The sequence below is a fragment of the Mus musculus genome, chromosome 15 (genome assembly GCF_000001635.26).
Source record: "Mus musculus strain C57BL/6J chromosome 15, GRCm38.p6 C57BL/6J".
Classification (NCBI taxonomy): domain Eukaryota; kingdom Metazoa; phylum Chordata; class Mammalia; order Rodentia; family Muridae; genus Mus; species Mus musculus.
The window spans coordinates 90,500,482-90,514,266 of record NC_000081.6 but is presented as its reverse complement, the minus strand read 5'-3'; the positions used below and the strand labels follow the sequence as shown (position 1 = coordinate 90,514,266).

Sequence of the window (13,785 nt, the reverse complement as noted above, 5' to 3'; positions counted from 1 at the left end):
TACAATATCACTCTAATCAATTTTAAGAGACAGAACTTGATCTCCTGCAAACTTTGTTGAAGAAATTAGTTTTAAAATCCTTTTATAACTTCTTACAACTTAGTCATTAAGGATGAAATATAATATTTGAACAGCTAAAATGTTTTAACTAATCTGATTAATACAAACCACATATTTTTAAAAAGATAAGACTGTGCATTCCAACACATTCTTATTATCCCCAGATATGAGGAAATCTTGGGCCACTTCTTCTGGCAGGAGAACTAATTCAGCAAGCCGCCTTTCAGCAATCCATGGTGATAAGCAAAACATACAGTGGCTGTCTTTCCACTACCAAAGGGGGGAAGATGGTGACCTTGTAGTTTCATTTCCAGGGGAGGAGAAGAAAGAGTTCCACAGAAATACAAGCCCCCAGTGAAAAGGTGAAATGAAAATACTGTTCATAGAACTAGCTTAGAACTATCCTAGTTTGTAAGTGCTCCCTTAAGGCAGATACATAATACACTTTCTTCTATGCCTAAAATCAGTAATGAGTTTTAATTTTAATTAGCTTATCCCTTTCAAGGGAAAAGAGCATCTTAAAATCTTATTTAATAGAAGATAAAGTAGGTCAGCTCGGAACTGGAGAGATGACTAAGTTAGGAAAAGTGTTTTCTGTGAAAGCTTGAGGACCCAAGTTCAAATCCCTAGCCCCCATGTAAGTAAAATCACCAATAGAAAGCTGGGCCTACTGGTATACCCGTAATCCCAGCACTGTGCATAGAGACTGGAGGATCCCTGAGGCATTATAGCCAGCTAGGCTAGCAAGAAATGGTGATTTCCAGGATCATCAGAAAACCCTATCTCAAAAAATAAGGTGAGTTGCTACTGTAAAAGATAACCAATATTAATATCTGACCCAGGCACATGTGAATGCACACACACAGCCACACATTCACACCTATATACATCCAATCTAGGTAACATCCAATTAATATCAAAACCAACATTTGTGTGTTAAATGGTAAGCATGTATATTTTAAATTTTAGATGTGGTATATATTAATTTCATAATGAAGAGATGTTTTATTATCTTACTATAATCTTTTCATTTGTTCCTTGATATTTAAATACATGTATACGATGTATGTCACCTCTTCAAATTCCCCCATATCAACATGCTCCTCTCACCACTGAGGAAAACTGACTATTCCTCCCTCAGCCTGCCAATAGCTCCTCGGTGACTTTTGTGGTCTCTTTGTCATCCATGCTGGAATGTTGACCGGCTTGGGCTTGTGAAGGTCTTGTGCTGGCAATTGCAGCTGCTGTGATTTCAGGAGTGTAGAGTGGTCCTGTTACATTCAGAGAATACTATCTTGAAGAAGTCCTCCCTCCCACCCCCAACCTCTGGCTCTTACAATCTTTCAACCCCTATTCTGTGTGGTTACCTTAGACTCTGGGGAAGGATATTTGATGTAAATGTCTCACTTAGGACTGAGTCATCTCCAGTTACGTATTCTCTGCATTTGGATCCGTAGTCACTTCCTGTATCAACTACTATCCAGTGTGGAGCTGGGGGGTGGGGTGGAGGTGAAGGGGGGCAGAGAGAAACTTCTCTGCTGAAGGCTAAGAGCTGCATTAGTTTGTGGGTATAAAGATAAATATTTAGAAGGAAATTTTATATTATGTCTATTTAACCAAATAACAGTAGGAAGCTCTCTTCAAGGGCTTGTGACCTTTCCAGGTTATGGATGAAGTATGTAGTCGCAGGTATGAAATCCCCTCCTATAGATCGGCCCTTATAACCAATCTAAAAGCAGGTGGTAGCATCCATAGGTGTAATACCACTATTACATCAATAGGTATAGCTTATCAGGCCAGTTGTTACTGTAGCTTGCAGAGTTCATAGCCAAATAGTAGTGGGAGATTGTGTTTGCACTCTCAGATATAAAACAAAACAAAACAAAACAAAATAAAACAAAACAAAAAAACATGTTAAAGAGTCAAAGGCAGGCTCTCCATATTGGAGAGAGTTTATAGCATTTGGTTTTTCTGGGTGGCGTTTTTAAATTAGTTTTGTTTGCTTGTTTTTCATTTTTGTATTGCTCGTTTTTCTGGTTCTGTGAAAAGACACTGTGATCGAGGCAAGTTGGAGAAAAAAAAAAAAGATTTATTGGGGGCTTACAGTTCCAAAGGGATAGGAGTCAATTACTAGCATGGTGGGCATGGCAACAGGCAGGCATCATGCTGGGGCAGCTCCCATCTTAAACTGTAAACAGAAAGCAGAGAATAGCATGTGGCTTTTAAACCTCAAAGCCTACCTCTAGTAACATACTTTCACCATATCTCCTAAGCCTACCCAAACAGCACCACCAACAGGAGACTGAGAATTTGAACATATGAGCCTGTGGGGACATTTTTATCAAACCATCGCAGTTTTAAAATACTGTATGTGTTAATTAATGAAAATATTTTAAAAAATATATAAAACCGATAGGGAAGAGTGAGAATAAATCCCTTGTTCATAAATAACAAGATTGAAGGTGTTAATCCCATCTGGCTTAGTTTCTAAGCTCCCTGTCTTTCCGAAGCATTGGCTGTTGTCATAAATGGTGACATGGAGGGATTAAGGGATCAAGTCCTCAAGTCAGACTTCCTAGAGTCACGGTTTATACCTCACTTGCGTTATGTGACCTCGGATGAACTAACAACCCAGTATTTCCATGTCTTTATGGGTTAAGTATAACAGCACGTTACTGACCATTTTACCTGATAAAGTTTTATACCCCAACCTTTCCGTATATAGAATTCAATAAGCTTCCGTTGTAAATGATCAGTTATTGTGACTTTCTATGAAGAATTATGAATACTAGAATTGCCAATATTTAAATACGTTTAAATTATGCTCCTTATGTCTTTTCATTTATCTATAATTTCATGTGTACCCCACTTCCAGAGGTGAAGCTAAATTGCCCTAACTTGAGATGACTGCTCTTTATGCCTCAGTCTTAGCAGATAGGGTGGAGGAGAGACCGTGCTGAAGCTACTGGGACCTTGTCTTGCTCTCTCTGTTTAGTCATTCTGGGGAAGCTGGCTGCCATGTCATTGGAAGCAACCCTATGGCACATTCATGTGCTTTGTACTTTAGCTCACATCAGGCTTTTGAATGACTGCGAGTCACACCAGCATCTCCACCTGGCACAACATCATGCACTCTCCTGCTAGAGAACAACTTACCTTAGCTTCTCTGGAATTCCCACAAATGGAGGAGACGATGAAGATTTCTGTTTGATGCCAAGATAGAAAGGAGTAAATGCTGTAGAAATTTTTAACCCCAATCTGGAATTTCTACCCCAGTTAAAAGACACACACAACCTTTATATTTACAATAAGCCTTAATCAGCACAAGAGCTGGGCAGATATCTGTTCTCTATGCTATTATGTCTATCTCCCAGCCAATCATTCCATTATATAATTTGCCATGTTTCCTCTGGGCTGCTCTTAGCCTACCCCTATGGCCATGTTTTTATGGCTCACCTAACCTGTAGTAGCTTCTTCTTCCATTCACCTTCATCTCCCCCTTTTGGTTCTGACCCCAAACCTGGGAACCCTAAACCCTGCCTATACCTCTTCTGCCCAGCTATTGGTGGCTTTCAGCATCTTTATTCACCAATCAAAAATAACTTAGGGGCACAGTCACATAGTGTCACTTGGGACTCTCTCATCTCTAGGACAACCAGGTTTTGGGGCACCGTACTTAGCATTACAATACATAGCAAAAGACCAAACCTCCATAGGCAAAGCACTAGAAACAACCCAGTAGATAAATCAGTAATTAACATGGTCTTACTTGAATAACTTGTGAAATGTGGACCAGGAATTAACCTTGACAGTACCTGGGCATGGGTGATGTGAGAAAGGAAGAATGCGGTCTCCATGCCAACACTGTTCCCAGAATAAGGACTTGCTACTAACCAGCTCCATTCACTTGAAATACATGGATATCCTCTTTGAATCTTTCTCTTGTTTTTCTATTTCTCACTTCAAGTTATATTTCTTATGACCCTTACTCTAGGCATAATAAGGCGGCTGTGGCCTGCAAACTGTATACACAGGAAATATTTTTCAAGTGAAACCAAATTGATAACATTTACTTTTTTTCAGACTGTAATACCCGATTACTACCTATATTAAATTGGGAAAATGTAGACTATGTTAAGGATATGGAGTAAAAAAAAAAAAAAAAACACTAGATACCTAACCACCTAGAGATAAATGCAATTATCTTTAATTTTCTCCTTTATAGATTTTAAATAAAGTCTCTATATGTACACAGACTTATGTGGAATTTGAGATACCTTTCATTTTAAAATGTCTAATGTGCTTCTCGGGTCATTTTGATTTTTTACACCCTCTCCTCAAATTACACACACACACACACACACACACACACACACACATTTTTAGATCATAATATTGTGATCTGCGTAATATCTATTGTTGACTAGTGAATTCATCAGTGTGTAGGGGTTGTTATTATAAAACTTTTAAGTTCAAATTATCTTTCTGCGTGCCATTGGGTATTAATTTATCTTTTTAGCTGGTTTTTGTGTAGACTAATTGTTTTGTTGTTGTTGTTGTTGTTGCTTTTTTACTTTCTACAAGAATGGCAACCCTCAGAATCCTTACTGTGATGGCATTGAAGGTGTCATGGAAGCTTACTATAGAAGTCTGAAGTCTGTCCAGTTGTATGGGCCAACCAACTTTGCTCCCGTAATAAACCACGTAGCAAGGTAAGTAGAGAGCAGGGCGGGTGTTTGTGCTAGTGCAGGCTGATATGCTGGATTGTTCTGAAACTACCCTATCCCTGCATCAAAATTCCAGGACCTACTGGTCTACTGCTCATCGCCTCTAAGAAAGTTCAGAAGTAGATGCGGGGTGGTCACCACCAAGGAATCAACAATGCTTTACAGAGAACTTTACATCAGCTTATTTTTTTAATTATTTGTCTATTTGTTTACATTCTTAATGTTGCCAATCCCTCTTGGTCCCCTGTCTCGAAGTTTCTTCCCCTAATCTCTTCTCCCCTTCCCCACTGACAGGGCAGCCTTCCCCTGTATCCTCCCATCCTAGGGCATCAAGTTTTTGCAGGATTAGGCATATTCTTTTCTACTGAGAACATGCCAACCCTCTACTACATATGTGTCAGGGGCCTCGGACCAAGCCTGTGTATGCCCTTTGGTTGGTGGCTCTGTCTTTGGGAGTTCCCAGGAATACTGGTTAATTGACACTGTCTTCCTATGGGGTTGCCATCTCCTTGAGGGCCTTTGATTCTTCCCCTAACTCTTCCCCAAGGGTCCTCAACCTCTGTCCAGTGTTTGTCTGTGGATATCTGCATCTGTCTCAGTCATCTGCTGGGTAGAGCCTCTCAGAGGGCTGTTATGCTAGGCTCTTGTCTGCAAGCACAGCATAGCATCATTAATAGTGTGAGGGATTGGTGCCTGCTGATGGGATGGGCTAGTCAACTGGTCGGCCATCCCTTCTGTCTCTGTTCCATCTTTTTCCCTGATTTCTTTTAGGCAGGACCAATTTTGGGTCAAAAGTTTTGTAGGTGGGTTGGTGTCCCCATTCCTCCACTATGGGTCCTGTCTAGCTACTGGAGGTGGTCTCTTTAGGTTCCATATCCCCACTGTTGTGAATTTCTGCAAAGGTCACCTGCATTGACTCCTGGAGCCTCCCTTATCCAAAGTTTCTGGAACTTTCCATCCCCCACCTCTGGCAGATACAGATTTGCACTTATTTCCTGGCCCTCTGAGCTGCTCTCCTGTCTCTCGCCTGATCCTGCCTGATCCTACCCCACTATTCCCCTCCCCCTCCCCCCTCCCCCATGCCCCTTCCTCTGTCACCTCAGGAGAAGCATGTACCGGGTTATATTAGGACCTGTCCTTTCCAACCAAAGAAAGTGTTTTCTTTGAAAATAATTTGTGAGCGCAAACACATTTGATGGCGATCTTAAAATGTCTAACTTATTCATATCAATGCCACGTCCTGAGGTGGCATAAAAATAGTGAGACAATCCCATTAAGGCAAGTGAAGTGCTTTCTTTCTGGTATATAGGGGGCATGTTCTTTCAACCTCTCTGATGTTAATGTAGAAGCTAATTTTATAAATTCCCAGAACTCTGCTGGTATATAGTACACGTTGCTGAAAGAAGAATTTGCTCATGACTCAGACTGCCCTTTCTGTGGGGAAAAAAAAAATGTTAAAACATAAACTCTATTTATACATATCGATGTTCCATTAGCACGTAAATGAATTAGGTGTCACTTTACAGATCCCTAAAAATTCTCTGAACATTTAGTTTTCCACTGCCCTCCCCATTACATGTGACCAGAAAACTAGTGTGTTCCACTTTACATTACCTGGGATGTAGAAAAATACACAAAGTGTATCTCAGCAGTCAGGGTTGACCCTGGAGTGACAAGAGATGGATGTGGTCACGTCTCCATGGTGACTCTTGTGTTCAACTTCTCAAACACTCCCTTCAGTGATTTCTGTTAAAGTAAGCCATCTGCATTTCAACCTTATCTCTTCATAACAACAAACACTGAGTTTTAATGAAATGACACTTAATTTCTGCACCCCCCATTTTCTCCAAAAAAAGAAACACTGTGGTTCCCCCATTCTGTTCTCAAGTCATTCATGCCTCAATCAACTATTTGGTCATTATTTATAGTTTGAAATTTATAATTAACTTGCCTATAGGAGAAATGTTTCATTTTAGATCATTCTAGTGGATTGATGGCTGCCAAGAAAAAACAGGATCAAAAACATATTGATGAAAAAGAGTTTTAATTAATTCCCTAACACTACCACGCATATCAGTTTTTAATGAAAGAAACATAGAAGAATGATAGAATTTATTTTATATGGATTCATGCCTAGTTATAAATATGCTAATCAGTACTTATGAATCACTTCTGTGTTTTTAATCCCAGTAATATAAAAGTTAAATTTAGATAGAAAAAAATGTTTATGCTTCTCCATTTCTTTACAAAGCACAATATTGGACTAGGGAGATATAAAGTGCTTGCCTCGCATGTATGTGGTTCTGAATGCTAACCTCTAGAACCATGATCATATCCGCAAACCAAGTGCCAGGGAGGGATGGAGAGACTAAAGGATGCTTGGAATTCATTGGCCACCATCCTAACGAATCCAGCGAACTCTAGGCTCAGTGAGAGATTCTGTGTCAAGTTATACATGAGCCAAATGGTTGAAGATGACACCGGACATCATTCTCTGGCTTCCCGTTCACCTCCAAAGGTGAGCGCACTTCACTCACTCACACAAACAACCACACACATGCGGAACAAAATGAGATCAATTAAATTAAACACAATAAAACAACAAATGTACAGTCTCTACATCAAGCTATTACCATGTTTATGTGTTGCTTGACACTTTTCAAATCCCAAATATAGGAGTTATTCTTAGCTAAAGGTTTCAGCTTCTTTATTAACAAACAAAGCCATGATCTAATAATAATTTATTATTATACCTAAAATGGAGAAAGCAGTGAAAGCTGCAGTTTTATGACCTTTCTTTTCTGGGCAATGGGAAGTTCTATCTCACTACATTTTAATATAAATATCTTAAATAAATGCTTTCCCCATTTTCTTTACCTTTAAAATTACGTTTAATTTTAGTTCTAATATTTTATTAAGGTAGGTAATTTCTGGCTGATTGAAAATCATTGTCCTAAAATGCCATCTGCTGAAAGACAAAACTATTTGTTTCCTTGTTTCAAAACATCCGCATGGTTAACATATGCATAAGATCTGTTCATATAGCTGGGCAGTGGTGGCACATGCCTTTAATTCCAGCACTTGGGAGGCAGCGGCAGGTGGATTTTTGAGTTCGAGGCCAGCCTGGTCTATAGAGTGAGTTCCAGGACAGCCAGGGCTACACAGAGAAACTCTGTCTCAAAACAAAACAAAACAAAACAAAACAAAACAAAAAAATCTTTTCATATACAGGTTCTTGAAGATGTCTTCTCTAGTAAATACATTTCAGCAGTAGACAGCACCAGCACCCATATAAGAAATTAACACTCAGCAAGTGCTAACTGGCGGCTGGAGTGGACTCAGATGCTAGAGTGCTTGTCTAATATACATGAAGCTCTATGTATATCCCCAGCGCTCCATAAACCAGGTTTGGGGTACGTGCATTTAACCTTATCTCTTGGAAGAGGAAGCAGTCGTTCCGAAGGCTTAGATAAGTCTCAGGTGCATATAACAAATTCGAAGCCAATGGAGATCCATCACACCATATCTCTGGAAAATGCCCACTAGCTGATTTCTGATATGCTAGTATCAGATGCCACCATGAAAGCCTATTTGTACCTAAGTCAGAGCCAATACATATCGATTTCTTGTGTGTTTGTTTGTTGTGTTCTTCAAGAGTGTGTTTCTTGGAAGAGCGACAGCTTGGCTGCTTATTATAAATATCTATCGGCATTTTTAATTCTTTTCGAGGATTGGCAGTTTTGTGTTCTTGCTCAGTTTTTGACTGATTTCGAGGTATCAAAGTGCCTCTGTGATAATAATGGGTTGTCAAAAAACCTGAAATAGAAAAACACAATGAAATCAAATTCACAGCATTTGTGGTTCTCTATTCATGTGGGCACTTCACATGCCGTTTCCAATTTTGTGCATACCCGGAGGTTTTTACTCCGTGTGGTTCAAGGAAGTCTCAAACACCGTAAAAATGCATCTCTGCATCTCTGGATGCCTTATGTTCATCTACATAAAGGCACCTTAACCTGACCTCAGAAGGTCCATTGTCTAGCTAACACCTACTAGTCTAGCCCTGTTTCCCTCACAGAGAGCTGCTGTCAAATGCTGGACATCATGGTCAGCCATATTCCCCATACTTGTTCATAGTGAATATTAGTGTAACTCTGCTCCATTTTCAATTTGGCATCTTGCTGTTTGTTTGTTTGTTTGTTTGTTTGTTTGTTTTTGTATTGAACAGTGAGAACATTGCAGGATGTAGATAACCAGTTAAAATTACTTTTAACTTGTTCGACACTGAAATTTTAATTTTGAGGTTTCTGTAATTAATCTCAGAATCATTTGAGAAGTGCATTATGCTTGATCCCTTCCATCTGTGTGACTAGACAGTGAAATCATAGATCATGAATCGGGAGTCATTGTTGAGGGGATGGCATCTCTGGCAATAATCTCTGTGCCTTAGCATGGATTTATTCTTGGTCCTCGACATAGCTCCAGGAGGTATCAGCACTGCTTCTATTCTTGCCCCCCCCCACACACACACCTCTTGGTGGATACAACATACATGTGTAAAGTGACCATTTATGTGGGCTAAGACCCAATAACCATAATAAGCAAGCCCAAAGTCATGTTACTATACCTTGTACCTTTGACTTTAATCTCTGCCACAGAGGTTAAAAACATGCAGAAGGTTGGAGAGGCAGTGGTTAGAATGCTGACTGCTCTTCCAGAAGATGTGGGTTTGATGCCTATTGTGTATATGGTAACTCACAACCATTTCTACTACTAGTCCCAATAGGGATGATGCCCATTTTTGGTATCAGTGCATAGATACACATACAGGCAAAAACATCCATACACATTAGATAGATAGATAGATAGATAGATAGATAGATAGATAGATAGATAGATGGATAGACAGATAGATAAATAGATAGACAGACAGATAATACAAAAAGTAAACACCGGTGAAAACAAAACAAACCTCCCCATTTTTGTAGGGTCTCTTGCTCACTTTGTAACATTGAATTTTCTCATTTTATAGATGAAATGTTTAAATGTGTGTCTGCCTTTATTCAGTATTAATCCCAGCACTTGGGAGGCAAAGGCAGGTGGATTTCCTGAGTTCGAGGCCAGCCTGGGCTACAGAGTGAGTTCCAGGACAACCAGGGCTATACAGAGAAACCCTGTCTCAAAAAACAAAAAATAAATAGAGAGAGAGAGAGAGAGAGAGAGAGAGAGAGAGAGAGAGAGAGAGAAAGAAAGAAAGAAAGAAAGAAAGAAAGAAAGAAAGAAAGAAAGAAAGAAAGAAAGAAAGGAAGGAAGAAAGAAAGAGGCACTTTCGATTGTAAGAATGATAATCTAATTATTTAAATGAAAAACACCGGAGTGAATCTCTTATCTTTTCTTCATGCCTGCTGTGTTCCTGTGCACTAATGAAAAGCTAGAATACTTCACAAGTCTGAGTGAGCCATTTCTAAACTTTTATGTAAAATGCACTAGGAACCAGGAGAGAAACTTCAGATGAATATATTTAAATCCTGCAATTCTGACAAAGTTAATTTTTCTCTCAGATGTATCCTAGTAATATTAACATATAAATTATAGATTGGCTGTACTCCAGAACAGGTAGTGATATGGCTTTAATAAGAGTTTTAATTATCCAGTTCACTGAAGGCTCCATTAGGACGGAAACTTCTGTAATATAATTTGATCTCCTTGTTGCTTCCTGAAAGGAGCCTGGAGTGTGGTCCACCAAAACCTTCCTTCTTCATACCCCTGTAACATATTAATTGCTTTTATCCTAAGTATTTAATATTTCTACAAAGAGGCTAAATTAAAAAGATTGGTAGTACAAGAATGATTTTTGTCTGAAATGTAGACTTACTCTCCAAATAAAAGATGCAAATAACAGAAATAGAGTGGTTTCAAAACATTAATTTTCAATTAATAGTCTAATTAAGCACTAGAATAAATTGGTCAGCTCTTATATAAAATGCAATTTATAATAACTTTAACTATATCAAGCCTTTCCAAACATGCACTTACTTTTATAGCATTCATTATGAAGTGTTAAAATTTTCTAAGTGTTATGAACAGCTAATTTTCTATGGATTTTAAGATAGAGACATTTTCGGTTTGCTGTGATCTGTTTGTCTCTGTCCCCCTCTCCCTGTTTTTACATGCTGTGAGCACAGCCTCTCTGTGAGGAAGATTAAGCCTGCTAAGCCATTCAGAGTGGGAGTTTACATTCACAAAACCCCACTTCTCTAATGGGCTAGAAATGTTCCATTTTCAGTGGCTTTCATTTGTCTAAAATAGACGTCACATCTCACATTCATCACACAAAATGTTAAAATTCCTCATTGAATTAGAGTTGGTAATAGATGCTTTTTTCTTTTTATTAAAGATATGACTGTTCAGATATTAAATACTGAATGCCAGCTGGAAACTGTTAGATGGCAGATTTTTTTTATTATTATTATTGTTTTTGTCTTTAAGTAGAAAGGATAATGTGTTTCTCTGTTTTGGGGTTGTTCCCCATCGATTGTACTGATGTGGAATCCTTGATGTTCGTGGTCAGTGGCTTCCACAAGTGTCAGCGAATAAGCCCTGTCAAAATTAATCTTATCAATAACATGAGTACAGACTAGTTTCATTTGTACCTAAGAAACCTGCAAATATTCTACCGAATCGACTCCAATATGACATGTTGTTTCCTCCGAAGATGCTCAAGCAGGATCAGTTATGGTCCTTCATGGTAGGATCAATTTCCCACTCAATATAATTCTTAAATCATTTTCTCTGTAGTCTGGTTAATTTTTCTAGAGACACAGACCAAGGTCGTCTTGTTTTCTTCCCTATCTCCTATGAGCTATGTAAGACTCACTTATTACTGCACATGAACTAGTTTATGTGGCCAGCTCTAGGCCCGTGAGAGAGTCAGCACAGGTATTCCACTATGCACACTTAGACACATGCACACATCTACACACACTCACATATACATATGTATGTGTGTGTGTGTATACACATATGTACATATGTACATATATATATACACACACACTTGTGCACACATGCACACTTAGAACTGTGGATATATTTTCTATTTGACTTTTTATTGAGTGAAGGCTCTAACATATAAAAGGATTGTTTCAGTGGGTACATGTCCATGACATTTAATATATTCATTGAAGTGATACATACCATTACCTAATGCAGTTCAAATTAATAATTTAACCATTGCTTAATTTACAAAGTGCTGTTATATACTGAGTACCATGCTTATAATTTATACATGTAATCACAGATACTAACATAATAAATTTACTGTGACAAGTTTCAAGAAAATCAAGTTCTGATGTCTTAATTATTCAAGAGCTTAAACATTATGAATTGCTGTCAGAATATGTCTTGTTTGTTTGTTTGTTTTGTTTTGTTTTGTTTTGTTTTGTTTTTTTCGAGACAGGGTTTCTCTGTATAGCCCTAGCTGTCCTGGAACTCACTTTGTAGACCCGGTTGGCCTTGAACTCAGAAATCCGCCTGCCTCTGCCTCCCCGCCTGCCTCTGCCTCCCGAGTGCTGGGATTAAAGGCGTGGCACCACTACACCTGGCCAGAATATGTCTTTTTAAAACCTATATTCAAATCTTACTTTTAAAAAAGAGTGAGAGAGAAGGATGGAAGGAAGGAAGGAAGGAAGGAAGGAAGGAAGGAAGGAAAACTCCATTCTGGTAAACTTTGTTAATGAAACCACTTCTAAGGCAGCTAAATATTTCTGTGTCCTGGCAGGCACCAACACTGCAGTTAATCAGGTTAGTCATTACAGAAAACTATGTACTTAAGCTTGTATATCAGAGGCTTCCGGCGTATGCCGTAAATGTTTGGTCATTAGTAGAATGCTGGTTTGGCCATGCCATGCACACCTGGAGGTCCTCATGTTTCACGTGCTGTTCTTACCTTCCTGTTGTTTTTCAGATACGCATCCTCTGTAAAAGATGGCTCCCAGTACTTTGTGCTTCTCATTGTGACGGACGGCGTCATCTCAGATATGGCTCAAACTAAAGAATCCATAGTTAATGTGAGTAGGGCCAGGGAATCTGGCTTCGTGACAGCACAGAACCACGTGGGTTGAGAGTGGAATCTATTTTAGTTGACGTCATGGAGAAACAGAATGGCCACAGCATTGCCAATGATGCCATTCTTAACTTATCCAGAAACAGTCCCACATTTATCCCAGTGCTGCATGAGGACCGGAGAGCAGAGGTTACAAGATTACTTGGTTTTTAAGCAACAGCCTGGTTTGTACTCATATACACTCTTAAGACTAGGACCTATCATGTCTTAACATTCCGGCTCTGTGAAAATGACGCTAGACAATCTTTCCTTCTACACTTGATTTAACGTCATCCTGTGCACCACAATCCCGGTTGTGTTTTGTTTATTAGTGATGCTCTCATCTTCTTTTGAAAATTAGGTATAAAATCTATGCTTACCAGATGACAGATCTGCTAAATTATATCCGTTTGCCAATCTTTTCTATGCCTAAGATTGGCATTGTTTGGACTAGAGTCATATTTAATTAGAAGTGATTTGGATAGCTGACTGCTTATCAGGCCTCACAGTTTTAGTAATGGGGAAATATATTATTAGTTATTTAGTAGGAGAAAAATATTAAGTATTTTTCTACATGAGTACACGTTAGGGAATACTTTTTTGCCTATGCTTACGATGAAATTTCTGTTTCCTTTCTAGTTAGTACTATAAGTTTGCACTTTAGTATACTGACTTAAACAACTCATAATTAGCTAAAAAGGGGCACAGCACTAAGAAAGAGCTGTCTGTAGTTCATCAACTTCCCAGCACGAGGTGGTCCCTCTGAGTGCACTGTGCTTCTGTTACTGATTCTAACTGTTGATTTTTTTTAAGAATAACATTTATATGTGTTTATTTTTGTATATGCGTATGTGTATGGACAGGAGGTGAGAGGACAACTTGAAGAAGTCAGTC

The 13,785-nt window shown here is 38.8% G+C and overlaps 1 protein-coding gene across 4 annotated transcripts in view; it reads left to right on the top strand.

Annotated features, from left to right (window-relative positions):
* The window catches only part of Cpne8 (copine VIII), a 191,908-nt gene that overhangs the window by 165,122 nt on the left and 13,001 nt on the right, over positions 1 to 13,785 (top strand). For all 4 annotated transcript variants that reach the window (NM_001357979.1, NM_025815.2, XM_030248705.1 and 1 more), the window contains 2 exons: positions 4,645 to 4,772; positions 12,754 to 12,856. In NM_001357979.1, coding sequence (NP_001344908.1) covers positions 4,645 to 4,772; positions 12,754 to 12,856 — 231 coding nt within the window. The remainder of the gene's footprint in view (positions 1 to 4,644; positions 4,773 to 12,753; positions 12,857 to 13,785) is intronic.